Genomic DNA, 17,911 nt, shown 5'->3' with positions numbered 1-17,911 from the left:
CTCCATACAGATCCCCCCTATCTGTCTCACTGTCTCCCATACAGATCCCCCCTATCTGTCTCACTGTCTCCCATACAGATCAGTCTGTCTGAGTAGCTGTAGACGAGGTATAATGGTGCTCGGGTGGACACTGTTGATTGGAGGCGAAACAGCTCATCTGCACTTTGTTGATCTGCTGCTGATCTGGTCATTAACTCTCACACACACAGCAATTCCCAACCCCTCACTTCAGCCTGGCTTATCTTGTTCATCTGATGTCTTATTGTTTCCTAAATCAGTGGGAAGTGGTAACTTAATGTAAAACAAGACAAGGTACAACATCAGCTATCTTGATTCCAAATATTTATTTAGAACAAATCAAAAACATATTAGAAGAATTTATGATATTATCATCAGAATCCAGATCATATAATTATTTTGGTTTATTTACATTTACATTTAGTCATTTAGCAGACGCTCTTATCCAGAGCGACTTACAGTAAGTACAGGGGCATTCTCCCCGAGGCAAGTAGTGTGAAGTGCCTTGCCCAAGGACACAACGTAATTTGGCACTGCCATGAAATAGAACCAACAACCTTCTGATTAATTGCCCAACTCCGTAACCGGTCAGCCACCTGACCCCCATTGTTTATACAATACAATGTAATCATTACAGGTATTATTACAGTCAGTCTACATAATAGTCATACTTTCTGCAAGTAGTGTAGTGTACATAACCACAGGCTTACTGTACATTTCTCATATGACCTTACTCATTGTGAAATGGTTTTTCGTCTTCTACCAAGTGACTTGAATCTAGCAAAGTATGATATCAGAACACCTAGCAAAAGAAAAAGAAAAATATGTTAAAGACAATGGAGACCCTTTAACTCATTTATCTGTTTTCATCCGTTTTTTTCGATGTTGGGGATTATAATTAACCCTACCTGACAGCCAGTTCCAGATCCAGTTCCAGGTCTTCAGGTGACTTCCAATTTCCCAAACTCTGGAGAGGATCTGGAAAGAATGCTGGAAGGAAGGTATAATATTAACAACATACAAATCAAATATTCAAGTCTTAAGATGTTCATTCAATTAAAAGTAAGATGAAATCATCAACCTCAGGAGGCCTGTTCAGCTTCTTCAACACTTCCTTGACAGCTTCTTCATTCTGGCAACACTTCAGTAGCCCGTTACGGCTTTCATGGAACAGACAGTCCACTGTGAGGATGACATCACTACTGGTCACATATTTGCTGCTGTCAGGTACTTCATAGTCCGACTTCATTGAGTGATGCAACACCACTAGGATGACTGGTTTACCGGCTGAGCGAGAGAGTAGAAGAGAGAGAGTAAGAGAGACAGAGAGAAATAAGGGGAAGAAGGAGAAGAACAGAAACAAACAACAAATTATGAAAATGCCATATCGTCTGACAACGTTAGGGACAGCAACGTCAGCAGCAGTTTACAAATCAAGTTGCAGTTTTTCAGCAATGACCTGGAAACTTTTTTAAAGCTCCCTCGACATCTGTCTGTAGTCGAGACGTGACTGGACAGTAAGCCATGATGACATCACACTTGGCAGCTGACCACACTTCAGTCAGGCCTCTTGAGGTGAGACGTCTGTTCATCTCCACATAACATCCCATAGGATTACCCACAACCAGAGAAAAGAATGTGTCCATCTTGGACCCTGGAGAGACACAATTAAAATGTTTTTGCAAGAAGCAGAAATCACTGCAGAAGCAGATGTCTGAAGAATGTAGATAGATGTTAATCCTAAATTCACCTTTACAACCGTTGTCTTGGTCACACGCAGTGTGTGCCTGTGTCAGTGACAGGCAGAGAATCAAAGATTAATCTAAAGAGTCTTCACAAAGTTTGTCATGTATAGCTTTCTAATTCTGTTTATCTGATAATCATTTTGTCAAGATGATAAGATGTGAACAACCCAAGGATTTCTTTTCAGCATGTTCAGAATCTCATCAACAGCTTTATCGTTCCAAGGACACTTCAGCAGTCCTCCACTGCTGTCGTGGAACAGACAGTCCACTGTGAGAATGACATCACTGCTGGTCACACGTCTGCTGCTGTTTGGTACAGTGTAGTCTGGGTTGAAGCTGTGATGCAGCACCACCAGAATGACTGGTTTACCGGCTGACGAGTGAATGAGAAGTGGTAAAGGAAAGAAACAACACGTTTACATTTCAATACCCCCTAGTTGTTCTAAAAAATACAAGACTTCACAGGTCAGAATAACTACCGGGGATATCTTGCAGGGCTTTCTTAATATCTGTTTCTAAACCACAGACAGGAACACAAAACAGCATGATGAAATCACACTTTGTTGGTGACCACACTTCAGTCAGGCCCTCAGAAGTGAGACGGTTGTTCATCTTCACATGAGACTCCAGAGTTTTCCCCATCAGAACAGTGAAGAATTTCTCCATACTGAAGCCTGGACAAATGTAATGATGCAGGAAGGCTCGAGGTGATGTATATTAGGTGTGCAGCAATGAGCTCCCTGTTTTTATGACACAACAACAAATCAGAGAGAATATACATATACAGAATGTACAAAAGTGATTTATCTGGCTGTCAGTCCTGACCACATATCCTATTACAGGCAAGTATTTTCTAATCTAAGTATCACAGCAGTTCTATGGTTGAATTTGTCTGACAAATTCAGACATAACCTCAGGGAAAACTTGTCACAGACAAGTTTGTTGCACAGCAAACCCACAGACTTGATGATTTGACAAAATATGATATAATCTCAAAAGTGTGCCATGTGTTTTATATCAGTATAAAAGAACAGCCTTTAGGAATACATTTGTTGGAAGAAATATGCCTGCTAAAACAATCATCAAGACAGTGTGGCTAACATGCAGTGTAAGTCGTGTGTTGTGTCCGTAAAGGGATGGCCATTGTGTTTGAATTAAGTATGGACGATGCAAAGTAGGATGCACTTACCTCATTTAGAACAAGTCTGGTCCCGTAAATCTGGCATTCTGTTTAATTTCAACCCACACACAGTTCTGTCAGAGCTTTCACTTTCTCCTAGTAAGCGTATCGAGGTGTGGTCCTGGGGGGTGTCTCTAGTAGGGCTGTGCGCATTTGATCCCACATCACCTCCCCAACTATGTTCTTGAAGACAATAGGAGACACTAATTGTTAGGGTTGTCGTTGTCTAGGAGGACATTAGTAGACTGTCACCAATGCTATGGTTAACAGCAGCGGGCCCCGACAGGTGTAAACTGGGAAGGAGAAGCAGGAACACTCACGCCCAGCCAGGTAGACTCCCACCCCGGTCTCCTGGACAACTCAAGCCGCCATTCCGTTTGGCGAACAGCTCGTTCCATTGAATTTGATTGAAGTGCGGACCAAACCTGCAACTTTGCTGTGTAGATAGATTAAAACTCAATGACACGTCACACAATATGACATGCTTTATTTAAGGATATTAAACAACAAGTCCATCCTGTTCTCATTCTAATCAAGGGACACAAGGCCTTTGGTCTCACTTCCAAAAAAACAAACGTTTCCATAGAGAGTCATGAGCTGTGTCTAGATCTGTGTCTAGATCTGTGTCTAGAGCTGGGTCTTGAGCTGGGTCTTGAGATGGGTCTAGAACTGGGTCTAGAGCTGGGTCTTGAGATGGGTCTTGAGATGGGTCTAGAACTGGGTCTAGAGCTGGGTCTTGAGCTGGCTCTTGAGATGGGTGTTGACCTGGGTCTGGAGCTGGATCTGGCACAAAATCTGGAACAGAGTCTGGATATATCTGGCCTAGAGTCTGACAAATAGTCTTGAGCTCAGTCTGTATCTGGATCTGAGTCTGGTGTATAGTCTGGATCTCAGTCTGGATCTGGATCTGAGTCTGGTGTATAGTCTGGATCTCAGTCTGGATCTGGATCTGAGTCTGGTGTATAGTCTGGATCTCAGTCTGGATCTGGATCTGAGTCTGGTGTATAGTCTGGAGCTCAGTCTGAAGCAAAGCCTGGATCAGAGTCTTGAGTTGATTCTGGAACTCGGTCTGAGCTGAAGCTGAGTCTGGATCTGTTAACACAGACAGAAATAAATTGGAATGATGTAGTGTTCTTTTCCTGCATTTTAAACATAACGTATGCTTTGTATGGTCTCTCCTCTGTGTTATCACTGTAGTGTGGTTTGCACGGTTAAGATTAGCAATACTTAGTTTATAATGAAGTATAGTCGTTCTTGGGGCACCACCTCTGATTTGTGAAAGGGACAGAGGAAACCTTGTTTAATAATATTGAATAATAGCACTCGTAATAATCAGTCTAATCTTAAGTAGGGAATTCTATGAAAGTAGAGCAGATCATATAACGTGAGAGATACGCGAGTATTATACACAATGATTTATTTAAGAGAATGTAATTATAGTGAACACATACCAGATAAGTTATGGGTTAGTTGGGCTAAAGCAGTACAGTAGGCCTAAATTCTAATGAGAGCGCACTGGCACAATGGCTGCGTAGAGCGCGTGTGGAGGGGGAGGGGAGAGAGAGAGTGAGGAAGAGGTACAGAGGAAGAGGCTTCTATAGTAACAATGGACGATCAATAGCAACTGATCTAACGATGGTCAAGTTAAATCATTTGTAAAATACAATCAAACATCGACAATTCAATCACAACATGCCAATATGTCACAAGTAAGAAATATTGCAAATCGCAGTTACTTTTGTCGGTTTGAAGAACGGAGTCAATGGTTCGTTATATCCAACGAATAGGAAACGGAATCTCTCGTCAAAGTTCCGGGCGCAAAGTGAAGGTGCAGGTTATGAGGTAAAGGTTAGGGAGTGACGCGTTCACCCCAAGTTAATCCTACGAACAAGCGGGGGTGATTGTAAGTTCGGCGATTTTATACTCCAAAGAACAGGGGGTCATCCGTGAGAAGGTGACCTCTCTCATTGGTCAGTTACTTCCACCTGGGCGTCGTCTTGAGATCTGCCCAGAGGTGTGAAGTGGCTGATAGTTTAAATTCCATTATCTCAAATGTCCATGAAATGCTTACACTTCAGAATAGAGCAATACAACGTTCATAACTGGTTTTGTTAGTATGATACAATTATTTTGATATCAAGATTGACTGATTTAACTATATCTGAAGGGGAGTTATAATCAAACATCAATTAAACACGTTCTAGGTAAATGAGAAAACACACATTATAACACATCGACTACTGTCATTGAATTAGTGTCCATGAGCCATGTAGTCCTTGAGAAATATGTTTGTAACTCCACGAAAGAAAGTTCTCCCTTATACTCCATTGTCTGATACTGTGTGACCATGTGGTCTTTGTTCCTGACCCCATGCTGGGTCAGGCTTTGAAGCATCTTCTGGGAGATAAGGACAAAAGGGGAAGAACCCTTCCCCCTTTTCGGGGGTAGGGGAAAGGTGTGGATGGTACCAAGCTTTGTCTGTTGACTCTCTGCTACATCACCATGCAGATATATGAAATATCTCAATTACATTACCTTGACAACCTTCTTTAGAAGTTGGGTAATGAACTAGAGCTTGGCCAAGGGCCAGGGCCAAGACAACCAGTGTCAGTACAATGACGTTTGTCAAGGATGAGTATGATGCTGAAAGAGGCGGAATATTTTTCTTCTGAACAGGATGGACCTGAGGATTAAGCTATAAAGATAGAAAATGTCATATTGTCTATTGAACCATTTCTATTTAGGTTTGTTTATTAAGTTACATATTAGCACTATTAATTACAGTATGGTGTTAAAATGATACCAAACCTCTGAACACACATTGAGCTCCTTGACTATCGCAGCAACAGATTTTTCATTTAAAGGACACTTCAGAAGTCCTCCTTGGCTTTCGTGGAACAGACAGTCCACTGTGAGAATGACATCATTTCTGGTCACATGCCTGCTGCTGTCTGGTACAGTGTAGTCTTGGTTAAAGGTGTGATGCAGCACCACCAGAATGACTGGTTTACCAGCTGAGAAAGATGCAGAGAGAGGTGGAATGTGTGCAATTTGAAGGACACAAAGTATTTTTCTCATAAAATATTTCAATAATTCAAGGTGACCCAATGGAACAGTGAGTAGTTCACACATTAGAACAATTACCTGGAGTGTCTTTCATTGCAGTGTCAACATCAGTCCCTAGTCGAGACCTGACCGTGCAGTAAGCTATGATGACATCACACTCTGCTACTGACATCACTTCCGTCAGGCCTCTTGAGGAAAGAATTTTGTTCATCTCCACATGAGACCCCAGAGTTTTCTCTGGTACAAAAGTGAAGAATGTCGTCATCCTTGACCCTAGAGAGATTAAGGATGTGATTACACTACCAAGGAATGGAGGTTAGATGTGATAACTCATTATCCAGAGATTTAAGTTTGAGATTATTGCAGTGTAGGATGTGCTTACCTTCTTTAGAGCAAGCCTGATCCGTTGAGTCTGAACTTCTGTCTGAATCTAACTGAGCTTTCACTTTTTCTTATGAAACCTAGGCAGGTTTTTGTCTGGGCGGAGTCCTTCCAATAGACTTCAGGCATGCAGAGGAACAGGTATCAGAAGGCACTTGTTTTGCTATGAATCTGGAGAAGGGGATCCATCACAATATTGCTCTTCCCAAGGTTAATAGAACAGGTTCTATGAGTTTTTCTTTGTCTTACTTGAGGGTTTATATTTGTTTTGGTACAGTTGTATGGTTGTATGAAGCCTGCACTCTGATTTAGTGCAGTATAAGACAACTTTATGAAGAAGGACGAGGTAAAACATCTGACTCATTCATGACAAAGATTTACTTCACATTAATCCAAAACATTAAATACATATGAACAACAACTATTTAGTACAATATAACATACGTAATGTTCATTGACACCAAATGGCATGTTTTCATTTCCATAAAACTGTAGCTAACATTAGGTTACCAGGACAACTTTTTATTTTAGTTATTGTCCATATGAAATAAGCACCAAAAAGCATAATTGCAGATCTTGACACATTACTTTTAACTTATGGGCCCAGTTTCCCAGACATGGATTAAGCCTAGTCCTATAGTAAGAGACAAATTCAATGAAGATCTCCATTGAAAAGGTTTTTAGTGTAGAACTAAGCTTAATCCACGTCTGGGAAACTGGGCCATGGTGTATGTTCAGTACAATAACTATTTCTAGAGTCTATTAAATTCTAATTATCTTGTCTATTGACCAAGCAGGAGGTCTCATCTGGACTCGGACTGACTCTTGAGGTTGGTATGGAGGTCCACCAACAACCAGGACAGCAGCAACACAGATGGGGACACCAACTGCATGAAGTCTACCCATAGCCGGAACAGCCCAAGGGAAACCAAACACAAAATATCACGTTACAACGATAAATTGCAGTTAACTCATGGGCTGTTATTGCAAAAACTATCAGTGCAATCATATAACTGAGAGTTGATGGTCTATCGACACACAACATAACTGGATGAAAATGGTGAAAAGTGAAAAGTTCATAGTTTAGTGTCTATAGCAGTGGCTTGTTCGTGTCAATAGAAAATGTATTTCATAAACAACATATTTGTCATAGAAATTAGCATGAAATATCTTGTCTTTGCCCTGCAAAGTACACACCTGGTAGTTTATAAAAAGACATTCGATTTTAACAAGTATGTTCTCTGTGCATACTACAGACCAGGAGTACATTTGTTTGATTGACTTCATGGACTTGACTTGTAAAAGCTTGTAATAATTGATTACAATGGATTCTGTGTTTGTGCCGTTCGTTCAAGTCAACTTGTTTCGTGAATTTTTGTTGCAGACAGCTGTTCTTTGTTAGTGTTAGTTGTGTTTTAAACTTGTCGATGATGATTCAGTATTATTGTTGTAGTGTGTATAATCCTCTTGTTTAGTGTCATATTGTTTTTGTTTGTGCCTATACACAGTAGACACACACTACTAAACACATTATACATCTGTGAGAGCAAAATGTTTGAGCTATTAAGACAGAAAGCTAAATATTTTCTCTCACACTTGCAGCATTATTCAGGAAATTACACAGCAGAAATTACTTCAAAATAGTGTACAATTTATATCAAACCTTAACTGAAGCAGGTGGGTCTTGGTGCTTCGTTGAAGCTGGGACTGGAGCTGGAGATGGGTCTGGGGGTGAGGTAGCGGTGGAAGCTGGAGAAAGGTCTGTGTTTGAGCCTGGTGCTAGAGACTGGTCTGTGTTTGAGCCTGGTGCTAGAGACTGGTCGGTGTTTGAGCCTGGTGCTAGAGACTGGTTTGTGTTTGGGTCTGGAGCTAAGGCTGTGTTTGAGGCTGGAACTGGAGCCCGGTACTATAAAGACAGAAAACCAAACATTGCCTTTCAAAGTCACTTTCAAGTCACTTTAGGTTATAGAACTGCCTTCAAACTTGAAATAAATGTATACCAAACCTTAGTGATGAAGTTACGAATATCACGAACAGCTTTGTCATTGTGAGAACACTTCAGGAGTCCTCCTTTAGTGTTGTGGAACAGAACGTCCACAATGTGAATGACTTGACCAGACACATGTCTGCTGCTGTCTGGTACAGTGAAGTCTGGTTCAAAGGTGTGATGCAGCACCACCAGGATGACTGGTTTACCAGCTGACAAAACGAGGGGGGGGGATATTTTGAAAGTGTCAAGGCAATTTGAGAGTTTTAGAGAAAAAATATTGAGCAGTTAATTTACAATTACCTGGAATATCTTTCATTGCTGCCTCAACATCTGCCCCTAGTCGAGAGATGATTGGACAGTAGGCAATGATGACATCACACTCTGCTGCTGACCTCCCTTTAGTCAGGCCTTTAGAGGTGAGGCGTCTGTTAATCTCAACATGAGACTCCAGGGTATTTCCTGTCACAACAGTGAAGAATGTATTCATCTTTGACCCTAAAAAGACAGTTAAATATATTTGTAAGAAGTTAAGCAAACCCGGGGGAAAACACGGTATTTAATGTGACACAAAAAAGGGTTACTCTACCTCTAATTCATCTGTGACGATTTTCTTTTGTTAAATTGCATGTTAGATTTTCATGAACAATGATTATGACAAATTATAGTTTAAAATAATAAAGACAGATTGTTGAAGGTTTGGCGATGTTTATTATTCATCAAACACAGTCATATAATCTGTAGTATCGATCGGAATTGCAACAATCACAACAAAATCCCAGGAGGGGAGGCTTTATGAATGCTTTTTTTTCAGGAGAGCGAACTAACCATCTGACCGTCAGATGGCCGAGCGGTTAGGGAATTGGGCTCAATCAGAAGGTTGACGGGTTGATTCCCTTTCGTGCAAATTGACACATGGCACCTCACCTCACTTGCCTTGGAGGAATGTCCCTGTACTTGTACTTGTACCGCTACCTGTAATATGCGGTGTCGGGAGTGTGATGTTAATTGTGTACGTTCTGTGTTGTTTCAGCACCACCACCACCACCAACACACTCATTCACCCACAAGTAAGAAACGAAAAACTCCGTAGAACTTGTGTTATAACAAACACCCCAGGAGCAAACACAAAACCCGAACAAGCTAACCTATAGTTATCTAATTTCTCACTAACAAAAACTAATGGCAAGTCAAATCGTGTTCATACTTTCGGCAATGATAGCTATAGCTATTTCGAGCGCCATATCTGTTATTCGCTGTAGCCTAGATTAAAAAGGACAATGTGATAATGTAGGCCTTTAGTCTATAGGCCTACCTTTAATCCGGTTCCAGTGATAGCCCATATACTTCTTCTGCCACAGGAATCGGAATTATTAGGGAACAGCCTGGTTATAGCCTACATGTAGCCCGTGCACCGTGGCGCTACATACATTTAAACGTTTCAGTGTCGTTTCACTTTCCCTTTCTTTCCCTTTTCATGTCACATGTTACGCAAAATCACCTCATCTTTTGAATTAATTAATTCCAAACTTAAAGGACGCTTCTCTAAAGCGACATAGGTGCAGTTGAAGGTGAGAACCAGATGAAGAACAGGACAAGGTGGACCAACTTGTTCATCATGCAGCCCGAGGTTGAATTCATTCTGCTCAAGTACTCTACAATAATAATATACAAATACATATCGATCAAGACCCTTTACACAGAAGTACATTCACATTTAGATTATAGTTAAACAACAATTATTTAGTATGCCTACAATAAATCATATGTAAAGTTCATCGACACCAGCTCGCATTTTTTTATTTCCATAAAACTGTAGCTAACATTAGGTTACCAGGACATCTATACTTTTAGTTATTGTCAATATAATATGTGCACCAAAAACCGTAATTGCAGATCTTGACACATCACTTTTAACTAATGGTGTATGTTCAATACAATAACTGTTTCTAAAGTTTATTATATTCTAATGATCTTCTGTATTGACCAAGCTGAAGGTCTCGTCTGGACTCAGACTGAGGTTGGTGTGGAGGTCCACCAACAACTGGGACAGCAGGAACACAAACAGCAACATCCACAGCTAACTGAAGCAAAATAAAACGTGTGTGCTAATCATTAGCGTACAGGCTACTTTAATAGATGGTTACTGAGACAGATACCAACTCATTGATACAGAAGCTTATATCAGGAAATCTAAGGTATTTTGTAACTTTAAATAACAATACTTATTTCCTTTCTTTAAAATAATGAATTTTTTTTCCGGGCCTGTCGAAGAGCCCAGCACAAGCCCACGCTCGAGGCAAGAGCCAGGCCTAGGGCCACGCCTACGGCCGTGGATGGGTTGTTTTCTGTCACCAGGACAATCAGCAGAGCCAAGGACAAGACCAGAGCCAGGACCAGGGACACAAACAGGACCAGGGCACACGTTTTGTCATTGACTGCAGGTGCCTGAGAAAAAAAAAGTCACAAGGATTTAAAAAAAGATCACATTTAGTGTCCAAAGTGTATGCAATTTCCTAGTTGTACATCTTCATCAATCAAATGAAACAAATGTGTAATGCAAACAATGACAAGGTCAGCCACACAGGCATGTTATCTGGTATGATCAAAGTAATACTCTTCTGTCATGAGTTAGTGAAATAGAAGCTGACTATAGCCTGTGTTGTTGTTAGAGGGTTAATCTGGGAGCACCACACTCTCCTGGGGGAAAAAACACAACAAGAGTAGCAGTACAATGTTCACATCATCACATAAAACACTGTTTATCAAACTAGTGTAAGAAGGATGTGAAACCTTAGAACTTGGCAAGCAGTTCAGGATCTCAGCCACAGCTTTGTTGTTTTGAGAACAAAACAAGAGTCCTCCTTTGGAGTCGTGGAACAGACAGTTTACAGTGAGGATGACATCACTTCTGGTCACATGTCTGCTGCAGTCAGGTACGGTGTAGTCTGGGTTGAAGGTGTGATGCAGCACCACTAGGATGACTGGTTTACCAGCTGGGAGAGAGTGATACAGAGAGATAAAAATAAATAATGATTGAACAAAGTGTTATTTCTCAGGAATATTCCTTTTCATACCAACTATAAATGGCCAACCTGTTCAGTCCAGGGTACAAGGCAGGTGTCTTATGTGGATCAGACCCATGTCAGACACTGTCCAACAGTACTCAACATGTAACTAAAAGTCTTGAAAAGCAGTAAAACAGTAATTACCTGTGTCGTTGCTTTAGTAACATGTCAATGTGCTTCAGATATGTTTAATCCACTTCAGATATGTTATATCAGAACAATTACCTGGAATTCTTTCCATAGCTGCCTCAAGATCAGTCCCTAGTCGAGAGACAACTGGACAGTAAGCCATGATGACATCACAGTCTGCTGGTGCCATCACTTCAGTCAGGCCTCTTGAGTTGAGATTTCCGTTCATCTCCACATGACACCCCCTAGTATCCCCGGCCACAAGAGTGTAGAACTTGTTCATTTCACTGGAAAGATACGTGACAGCAATTATGCCAAAGCTAATTCCTAATTACAGTGTGAATAACCTATATGTTTTCTTCAACCATTCAAATAGTTTGTTGTGTCCACAATTGCCAGCAGCCACCAGATGACGCCATACTTTGAGACTCATACTGGAACATGACTTTAGTATTTTATGCTTTTGTTTTTTACATTGCTGGATTACTGCTTTTTAATTTGGATTTGTACGTTTGAATTCACTGGCTTTTGGAAGTTGTTATTTTACTATTGGACTTTGCTTTACTTGACTGCTCTGTAAATCAATACGTTCTTATGAATTGCCAGTTTGACGTCACTGTTCTGTTTGTCCGCACCTGGGTTATATACCCCAGACAGGGTTTACAGATAGGCCTACTGGTCAATACAATCATTGTGCAATTGATCTCCTCTGCCAATGGACCATTTAAAAATAACCTTATTTTCTGTATTTATTTACTCATAATATTTCAAATGCAATTCATTAAGTAAGGCCACAATTACATACATAAACATTACTTAATAAGTAAATTAAACATGAGGCATGAGTAATTGAACAGCTTGTGTTCAGGTTATCCAAGATCCACAATTTTAGGACAGGCCATGATGAATTAATGTAGCAATTTTCCTATCTTCTCGATCACCTTTGCCGGCACAAGCAGGCAAGCGAGCGGGTCAGGTGAACGGGCTATGACTGAGAGTGTAGATTTGCCCCAAGGCACAGCCTCGAAAAAGTAGGCCTACAATTGTTGCCCATTTGTGAATGCGTCTGTGAATGCGTCCATGAATGCCGCTAAATCGAATGACTGACGTTCCTTCAACTTTAAGACTATAGCTTTTAATTCCACCGAAATTTATATGCATATGGCCTATCTGTTTGACTTTTCAAACGTGTGCCCTAGGTTCAATTAAATGTTACACCTTGAATCCACCATGCCCTTAAAATGCGTTGATCAAAGCATGCATGTGTGACACATGCATAGACCTACCTTGAACGAGGCGTTGGTGATGATAGTAATATGCCAAGAAATCCGGATTCAACGCATGAAGCGTACCATTAAGGATCAAATGCTGTTAGATGTAACTTTTACTTTCACTTTCATGTTGCCTTTCGACTTGGATATTTCAAGAAATCTCATTACAAACAACTGGGAAAAGGTCAAACGCAGAGCCTGGCTTGAATGTTAGGCTATAGATAACAATCCTTAAGATGGTTTAGACAACATAGGCTACGTTATTGTTGTACATAAAGTTGGGTAAATATGAAAATATATAAGAAGTATCTCAATTAGATGACCTGATAACATTCTTTAGAAATTGGGTAATGAACTAGTGCTGGGCCAAGGGCGTTGTTAGACCCTTTTTACTGGGGCACGTGCCCCAGTATAAATATGCTGTGCCCCAGTAAAAGTGCGCTCGTCTGAGCTTGCCAAATAGCCACTGCAGCACGCACACAGAAGTCCAGGTGTCGGACACAATTTAGGTAGGCTAAGAAAACATTACAAAACTAAAGAAAATGTCAAAATGATAGGCCTACCAATCATCTTATTTTGACTAAAACATAAAAACAATATTACATGAAGCTCATAAAACAGTATCTGCGCACAAATGAATACGAAAAGGAATGCGCGCTGGCATTAACTATTGATGTCCCTGCCAAAGACCAAGGTGAAGTTAGTTTCATATTCCACATTCGTCTCACATTCGGAAGACGCTGCTTTGCTGTCGCGTTAGGGACCGGGTGAAAACTACCCGTACAATTTTGAAAAATGTAGACTTTTATAATATCTGTATGAATATAAAACCTCAATCGAACAGCAGAGTATTCCAACAATGTATACACCTCTCCCTGCTTCCAAAGCTTATATCAAACCTGCGTCCCTGAACTGTTGTATAGTGGGTTAAGAAAGGGGAGTTTCTATAGCCAAGTAGTGTATTGTGCAGAACACTTGGAAGAAAAAAATTATAGGAGCCTGTGCCCCAGTAGAGTTTTATGTCTAACAACGCCTCTGTGCTGGGCCAAGGGCCAGAGCCAAGACAACCAGTGTCAATGACTTTTGATGAGGGTGAGGGAGGTGGAATATTTTTCTTCTGAACAGGATGGACCCAAGGATTAAGCTATAAAGAGAGAACATTTTATAATGTCTATTGAACCATCTGTATTTAGATCCCATTCATTCTGTTACACTTCAGCATTATTACGTATGGTATGGTGTAAGAATGACATTAAACCTCTGAGCAAATTGAGCTTCCTGAAAATCGCAGTAACAACATTTTGATTTTAAGGATACTTCAAGAGTCCTCTGCTGTCGTGGAACAGACAGTCCACTGTGAGAATGACATCACTTCTTTTCACATGTCAGCTGTTATCTGGTACAGTGAGGTCTGGGTCAAAGGTGTGATGCAGGCCTACCTTTCATCCGGTTCCAATGATAGCCCATACTTTTTCTGCCACAGGAATCGGAATTAGGGAACACTAGCCAGGTTAAACTAGCATACATTTAAACGTTTTAGTGTCCTTTCACTTCCACTTTCTTTTACTTGTCACATGTTATGCAAAATCACCTCATATTTTGAATTAATGAATTCCCAACTTAAGGGACGCTTCTCTAAAGGGCCATAGGCCTAGTGCAGTAGAAGGTGAGAACCTGATGAAGAACAGGATAAGGTGCACCAACTTGTACATCATGCAGCCCAAGGTTGAATTCATTCTGATCAAATACACAATAGACAAATACATATCGATCAAGACTCTTTGACACAGAAGTACATTCATTTTAAGATTATAGTTAATTGAAGGTTTCAAGCACAATGATATACAGGCTCAGCTCCAGAATGAATCAGATGGGGGGGCATTTAGTTTCCAGAAGGGGGCATTTTGTGTATAACTGTTATGGAAACGTATCGCTAAAATAATGGGGGGGGGGCATTGACGGGCAACGCCACCCCCCTTGGAGCCGACCCTGATGATATAGGCTAGAGAAAATGTTGCGAATCTCTACTTCACATCCTGATTCCATGCCATTGGTTAAATAATATTGAATTAACCCATGTGTCACAAAGACCAACAGTCACAGCTAACTGAAGAAAAAAAAATGTATAAGCCTACCGGCTACTTTTATAGATGGTTATTGAGACAGATACAAACTCATTGATAAAGAAACTTATATCAGGCAGTCTGAGGTGTTTTATCTCTTTATACTTATTTCCTTTCTTTAAAATATAGCATTTCTTTTCCGGGCCTGTTGAAGAGCCAAACCCAAGCCCAGGCTCGATGCCAGGGCCAGGGCTAGGACTGCAGAAAGAGCTGGGGTATGAGCTGGGTCTTTGGTTGGGGTGTTCACCACGATCACGGCAATGATCAGAGCCAAGGACAGGACCAGAGCGAGGACCAGGAACACAAACAGGACCAGGGCACACGTTCTGTAATTGACTGCAGGCGTCTGAAAAAAAAGTCACAAGGATTAAAAAAAAGATCACATTTAGTGTCCAAAGTGTCTACCTCTCTAAACATCCCTTCATCTAGCTACACCCATAATAGAAAAAGCTTTGGTGGCTGTATTTATACTGAGGAGTGAGATCAAGTTTACTTGGTCACATCTGCTCACTGCATTGTTGATGATGTACAGTTTGACCTACTGCATCTTTGTCTTTCTGGTAAGACAATGCAATCTCCAAGTTGTACATCTTCATCAATCAAATGAAACAAATGTGTAAAGCAAACAATGACAAGTTCAGCCACACAGGCATGTTATCTGGTATGATCAAAGTAATGTTCTTTTGTCATGAGTTAGTGAGACAGAAGCTGACTTGTAATGGCATTTTTTGACATAGTTACAATATCTATGTTTCTTTAAGCGGTAAAAGTAAGTTCCTTTGTTATAGACAGTCGAATGTAAGAAACTGAGGCTTTGTGGTGTGGTTTACTCTGTAGAAGGGACAATCAGATTGTCTTAAGGTATTTATGGTATTGTTTTATGATACCTAACTAAGAGCAAGAGGGTCTTAGTTGGGTTTGGGGTTTGGGGAGATGGTTATCAGTTGAGTGAGCTGACCTAACCTTTTGGCCAAGGAGATGGCCAAGTCAGACATCCTGTTTGTGTATCATTAACCATCTTCAGAACTGTGGGACACTTGGTATGGAGTCAAACTGTCACTGAATAGTGCTGGCCAATCACAGAGACCGCTATATTGATGGATTGATCGGAAGAACCATTTGTTCTAAGTTTATATAAGGCAGGGTTTTAGGGTTGTTCTCCACCACTCTCTCGAACGACCTGTAGGTTGCATCTGCATGTCTCTCGCTATGACGGGTCCGGAGTACTCTGTTAAACAATGTTTGTACTAACTAAACAAATTGTATTGAAACCGCCTTCTTGACTATTCAGATCTACACAGTGCCACTTGAATTCTGCCTTTACAGACTATAGCCTGTGTTGTTGTTAGAGGGTTAATCTGGGAGCACCACTTTCTCCTGGGGGACAGAACACAACAAGAGTAGCAGTACAATGTTCACATCATCACATAAAACACTGTTTATCAAACTAGTGTAAGAAGAAAGTGAAACCTTAGAACTTGGCAAGCAGTTCAGGATCTCAGCCACAGCTTTGTCGTTTTGAGAACACTTCAAGAGTCCTCCTTTGGAGTCGTGGAACAGACAGTTTACAGTGAGGATGACATCACTTCTGGTCACATGTCTGCTGCAGTCAGGTACAGTGTAGTCTGGGTTGAAGGTGTGATGCAGCACCACTAGGATGACTGGTTTACCATCTGGGAGAGAGTGAAACAGAGAGATAAAAATAAATAATGATTGAACAAACTGTTATTTCTTAGGAATATCCCTTTTCATACCAACTATAAATGGCCAACCAGTTCAGTCCAGGGTACAAGGCGTCTTATGTGGATCAGACCCATGTCAGACACTGTCCAACAGTACTCGACATCTGACTAAAAGTCTTGAAAAGCAATAGCACAGTAATTACCTGTGCTGTTGCTTTAGTAACATATCAATGGGCCTCAGATACGTTTAATCCACTTCAGATATGTTGTATCAGAACAATTACCTGGAATTCTTTCCATAGCTGCCTTAAGATCAGTCCCTAGTCGAGAGACAACTGGACAGTAAGCCATGATGACATCACAGTCTGCTGGTGCCATCACTTCGGTCAGGCCTCTTGAGGTGAGATTTCCGTTAATCTCCACATGACACCCCCTAGTATCCCCGGCCACAAGAGTGTAGAACTTGTTCATTTCTACACACTGGAAAGATACATGACATACATTATGTTAACTATAAGAATTTATGTTAGAAATCCTAATTAAAGTGTGAATAACCAATATGTTTTATTCAACCACTCAAATAGTTTGTCGTGTCCACACTTGCCTGGAATATCCACCAGATGACGTCATACTTAACTTTTCTAAAAAAAAATTGCTTTTGTTTTCACGGACGTTAAATCGAATGACTGACGTTTATGTTACCTCAACTTTAAGACTAGCTATTAATTCCACCGAAAACGACATGCGTAGGGTCTATCTGTTTGGCCTTTTAAACTTGTGCTATAAGTTCAGTTAAATGTTACAACCTGAATTCACCATAGGCCTTACAAAAGAACAATGCGTTGATCAAAGCATGCATGCATAGGCCTACCTTTAACGAAGACTTAAAAGGTAGTGATAAAAATAAGCCCAAAAATCCGGATCCGAAATATGAAGCGTAGACTTATCATAGACCTATCATAGACTTATTGAATGCTATGATAGATGTAACTTTTACTTTCTCTTTCATTTTGCGTTTCGACGTGGACAGTTCTAAACAACCGGGCCAATGTCAAACGCAGGCTAGCCTGTCTTAAATATAGATATATATGTATAATATATTATATATATTATATTTGTTATAAATGGTCTACCATTTATAACAAATATAATATATATAATATATTATACATATATATCTATATATCTATATCTATCTATCTATATATATATATATATATATATATATATATATATATATATATATATATATATATATATA

General features: G+C 40.4%; 2 protein-coding genes across 6 annotated transcripts; both read right to left on the bottom strand.

Annotated features, from left to right (window-relative positions):
• Positions 1 to 1,157: 1,157 nt before the first annotated feature.
• On the bottom strand, positions 1,158 to 9,823 carry LOC124477962. The gene is made up of 14 exons (XM_047036040.1): positions 9,693 to 9,823; positions 8,681 to 8,875; positions 8,396 to 8,589; positions 8,054 to 8,296; positions 7,165 to 7,288; positions 6,392 to 6,460; positions 6,088 to 6,282; positions 5,752 to 5,957; positions 5,479 to 5,638; positions 2,953 to 4,035; positions 1,931 to 2,503; positions 1,769 to 1,805; positions 1,478 to 1,672; positions 1,158 to 1,305 (listed from the first exon to the last, which is right to left on the bottom strand). Exons 1-10 carry the CDS (start codon positions 9,718 to 9,720, stop codon positions 3,500 to 3,502), a joined length of 1,950 nt encoding a protein of 649 aa, XP_046891996.1. The 5' UTR covers positions 9,721 to 9,823; the 3' UTR covers positions 1,158 to 1,305; positions 1,478 to 1,672; positions 1,769 to 1,805; positions 1,931 to 2,503; positions 2,953 to 3,499.
• A 377-nt stretch (positions 9,824 to 10,200) lies between these two features.
• On the bottom strand, positions 10,201 to 17,701 carry LOC124477682. Of its 5 annotated transcripts, XM_047035637.1 has the most exons (5): positions 17,522 to 17,700; positions 17,255 to 17,291; positions 16,935 to 17,130; positions 16,439 to 16,641; positions 15,051 to 15,314 (listed from the first exon to the last, which is right to left on the bottom strand). In XM_047035637.1, exons 3-5 carry the CDS (start codon positions 17,119 to 17,121, stop codon positions 15,087 to 15,089), a joined length of 618 nt encoding a protein of 205 aa, XP_046891593.1. In that variant the 5' UTR covers positions 17,122 to 17,130; positions 17,255 to 17,291; positions 17,522 to 17,700; the 3' UTR covers positions 15,051 to 15,086. The 5 variants fall into 5 exon arrangements, with proteins under 5 accessions (XP_046891596.1, XP_046891594.1, XP_046891595.1 ...); XM_047035640.1 differs by lacking the exons at positions 15,051 to 15,314; positions 16,439 to 16,641; positions 16,935 to 17,130; positions 17,255 to 17,291; positions 17,522 to 17,700 and adding exons at positions 10,201 to 10,825; positions 11,171 to 11,373; positions 11,671 to 11,819; positions 12,861 to 12,988; XM_047035638.1 differs by lacking the exons at positions 15,051 to 15,314; positions 16,439 to 16,641; positions 16,935 to 17,130; positions 17,255 to 17,291; positions 17,522 to 17,700 and adding exons at positions 10,209 to 10,825; positions 11,171 to 11,373; positions 11,671 to 11,861; positions 12,861 to 12,986.
• Between the last annotated feature and the right edge of the window lie 210 nt (positions 17,702 to 17,911).

Source organism: Hypomesus transpacificus, chromosome 15 (assembly GCF_021917145.1).
Source record: "Hypomesus transpacificus isolate Combined female chromosome 15, fHypTra1, whole genome shotgun sequence".
Classification (NCBI taxonomy): domain Eukaryota; kingdom Metazoa; phylum Chordata; class Actinopteri; order Osmeriformes; family Osmeridae; genus Hypomesus; species Hypomesus transpacificus.
The sequence above is the reverse complement of the archived record's forward strand: the minus strand, read 5'-3'. Positions and strand labels throughout refer to the sequence as shown.

Coding starts and splice junctions, on each gene's coding strand:
- LOC124477962 (XM_047036040.1), bottom strand. CDS start 9,720: ATGGGCTATCACTGGAACCGGATTAAAG. Junction 8,297..8,395: donor TTCGTAACTTCATCACTAAG/GTTTGGTATACA, acceptor CTGTCTTTATAG/TACCGGGCTCCAGTTCCAGC. Junction 4,036..5,478: donor TTCTAAAGAAGGTTGTCAAG/GTAATGTAATTG, acceptor CTGTGTTAACAG/ATCCAGACTCAGCTTCAGCT.
- LOC124477682 (XM_047035637.1), bottom strand. CDS start 17,121: ATGAACAAGTTCTACACTCTTGTGGCCGGGGATACTAGGGGGTGTCAT. Junction 16,642..16,934: donor AGCTATGGAAAGAATTCCAG/GTAATTGTTCTG, acceptor ACTCTCTCCCAG/ATGGTAAACCAGTCATCCTA. Junction 15,315..16,438: donor ACTGCTTGCCAAGTTCTAAG/GTTTCACTTTCT, acceptor CTTTTTTTTCAG/ACGCCTGCAGTCAATTACAG.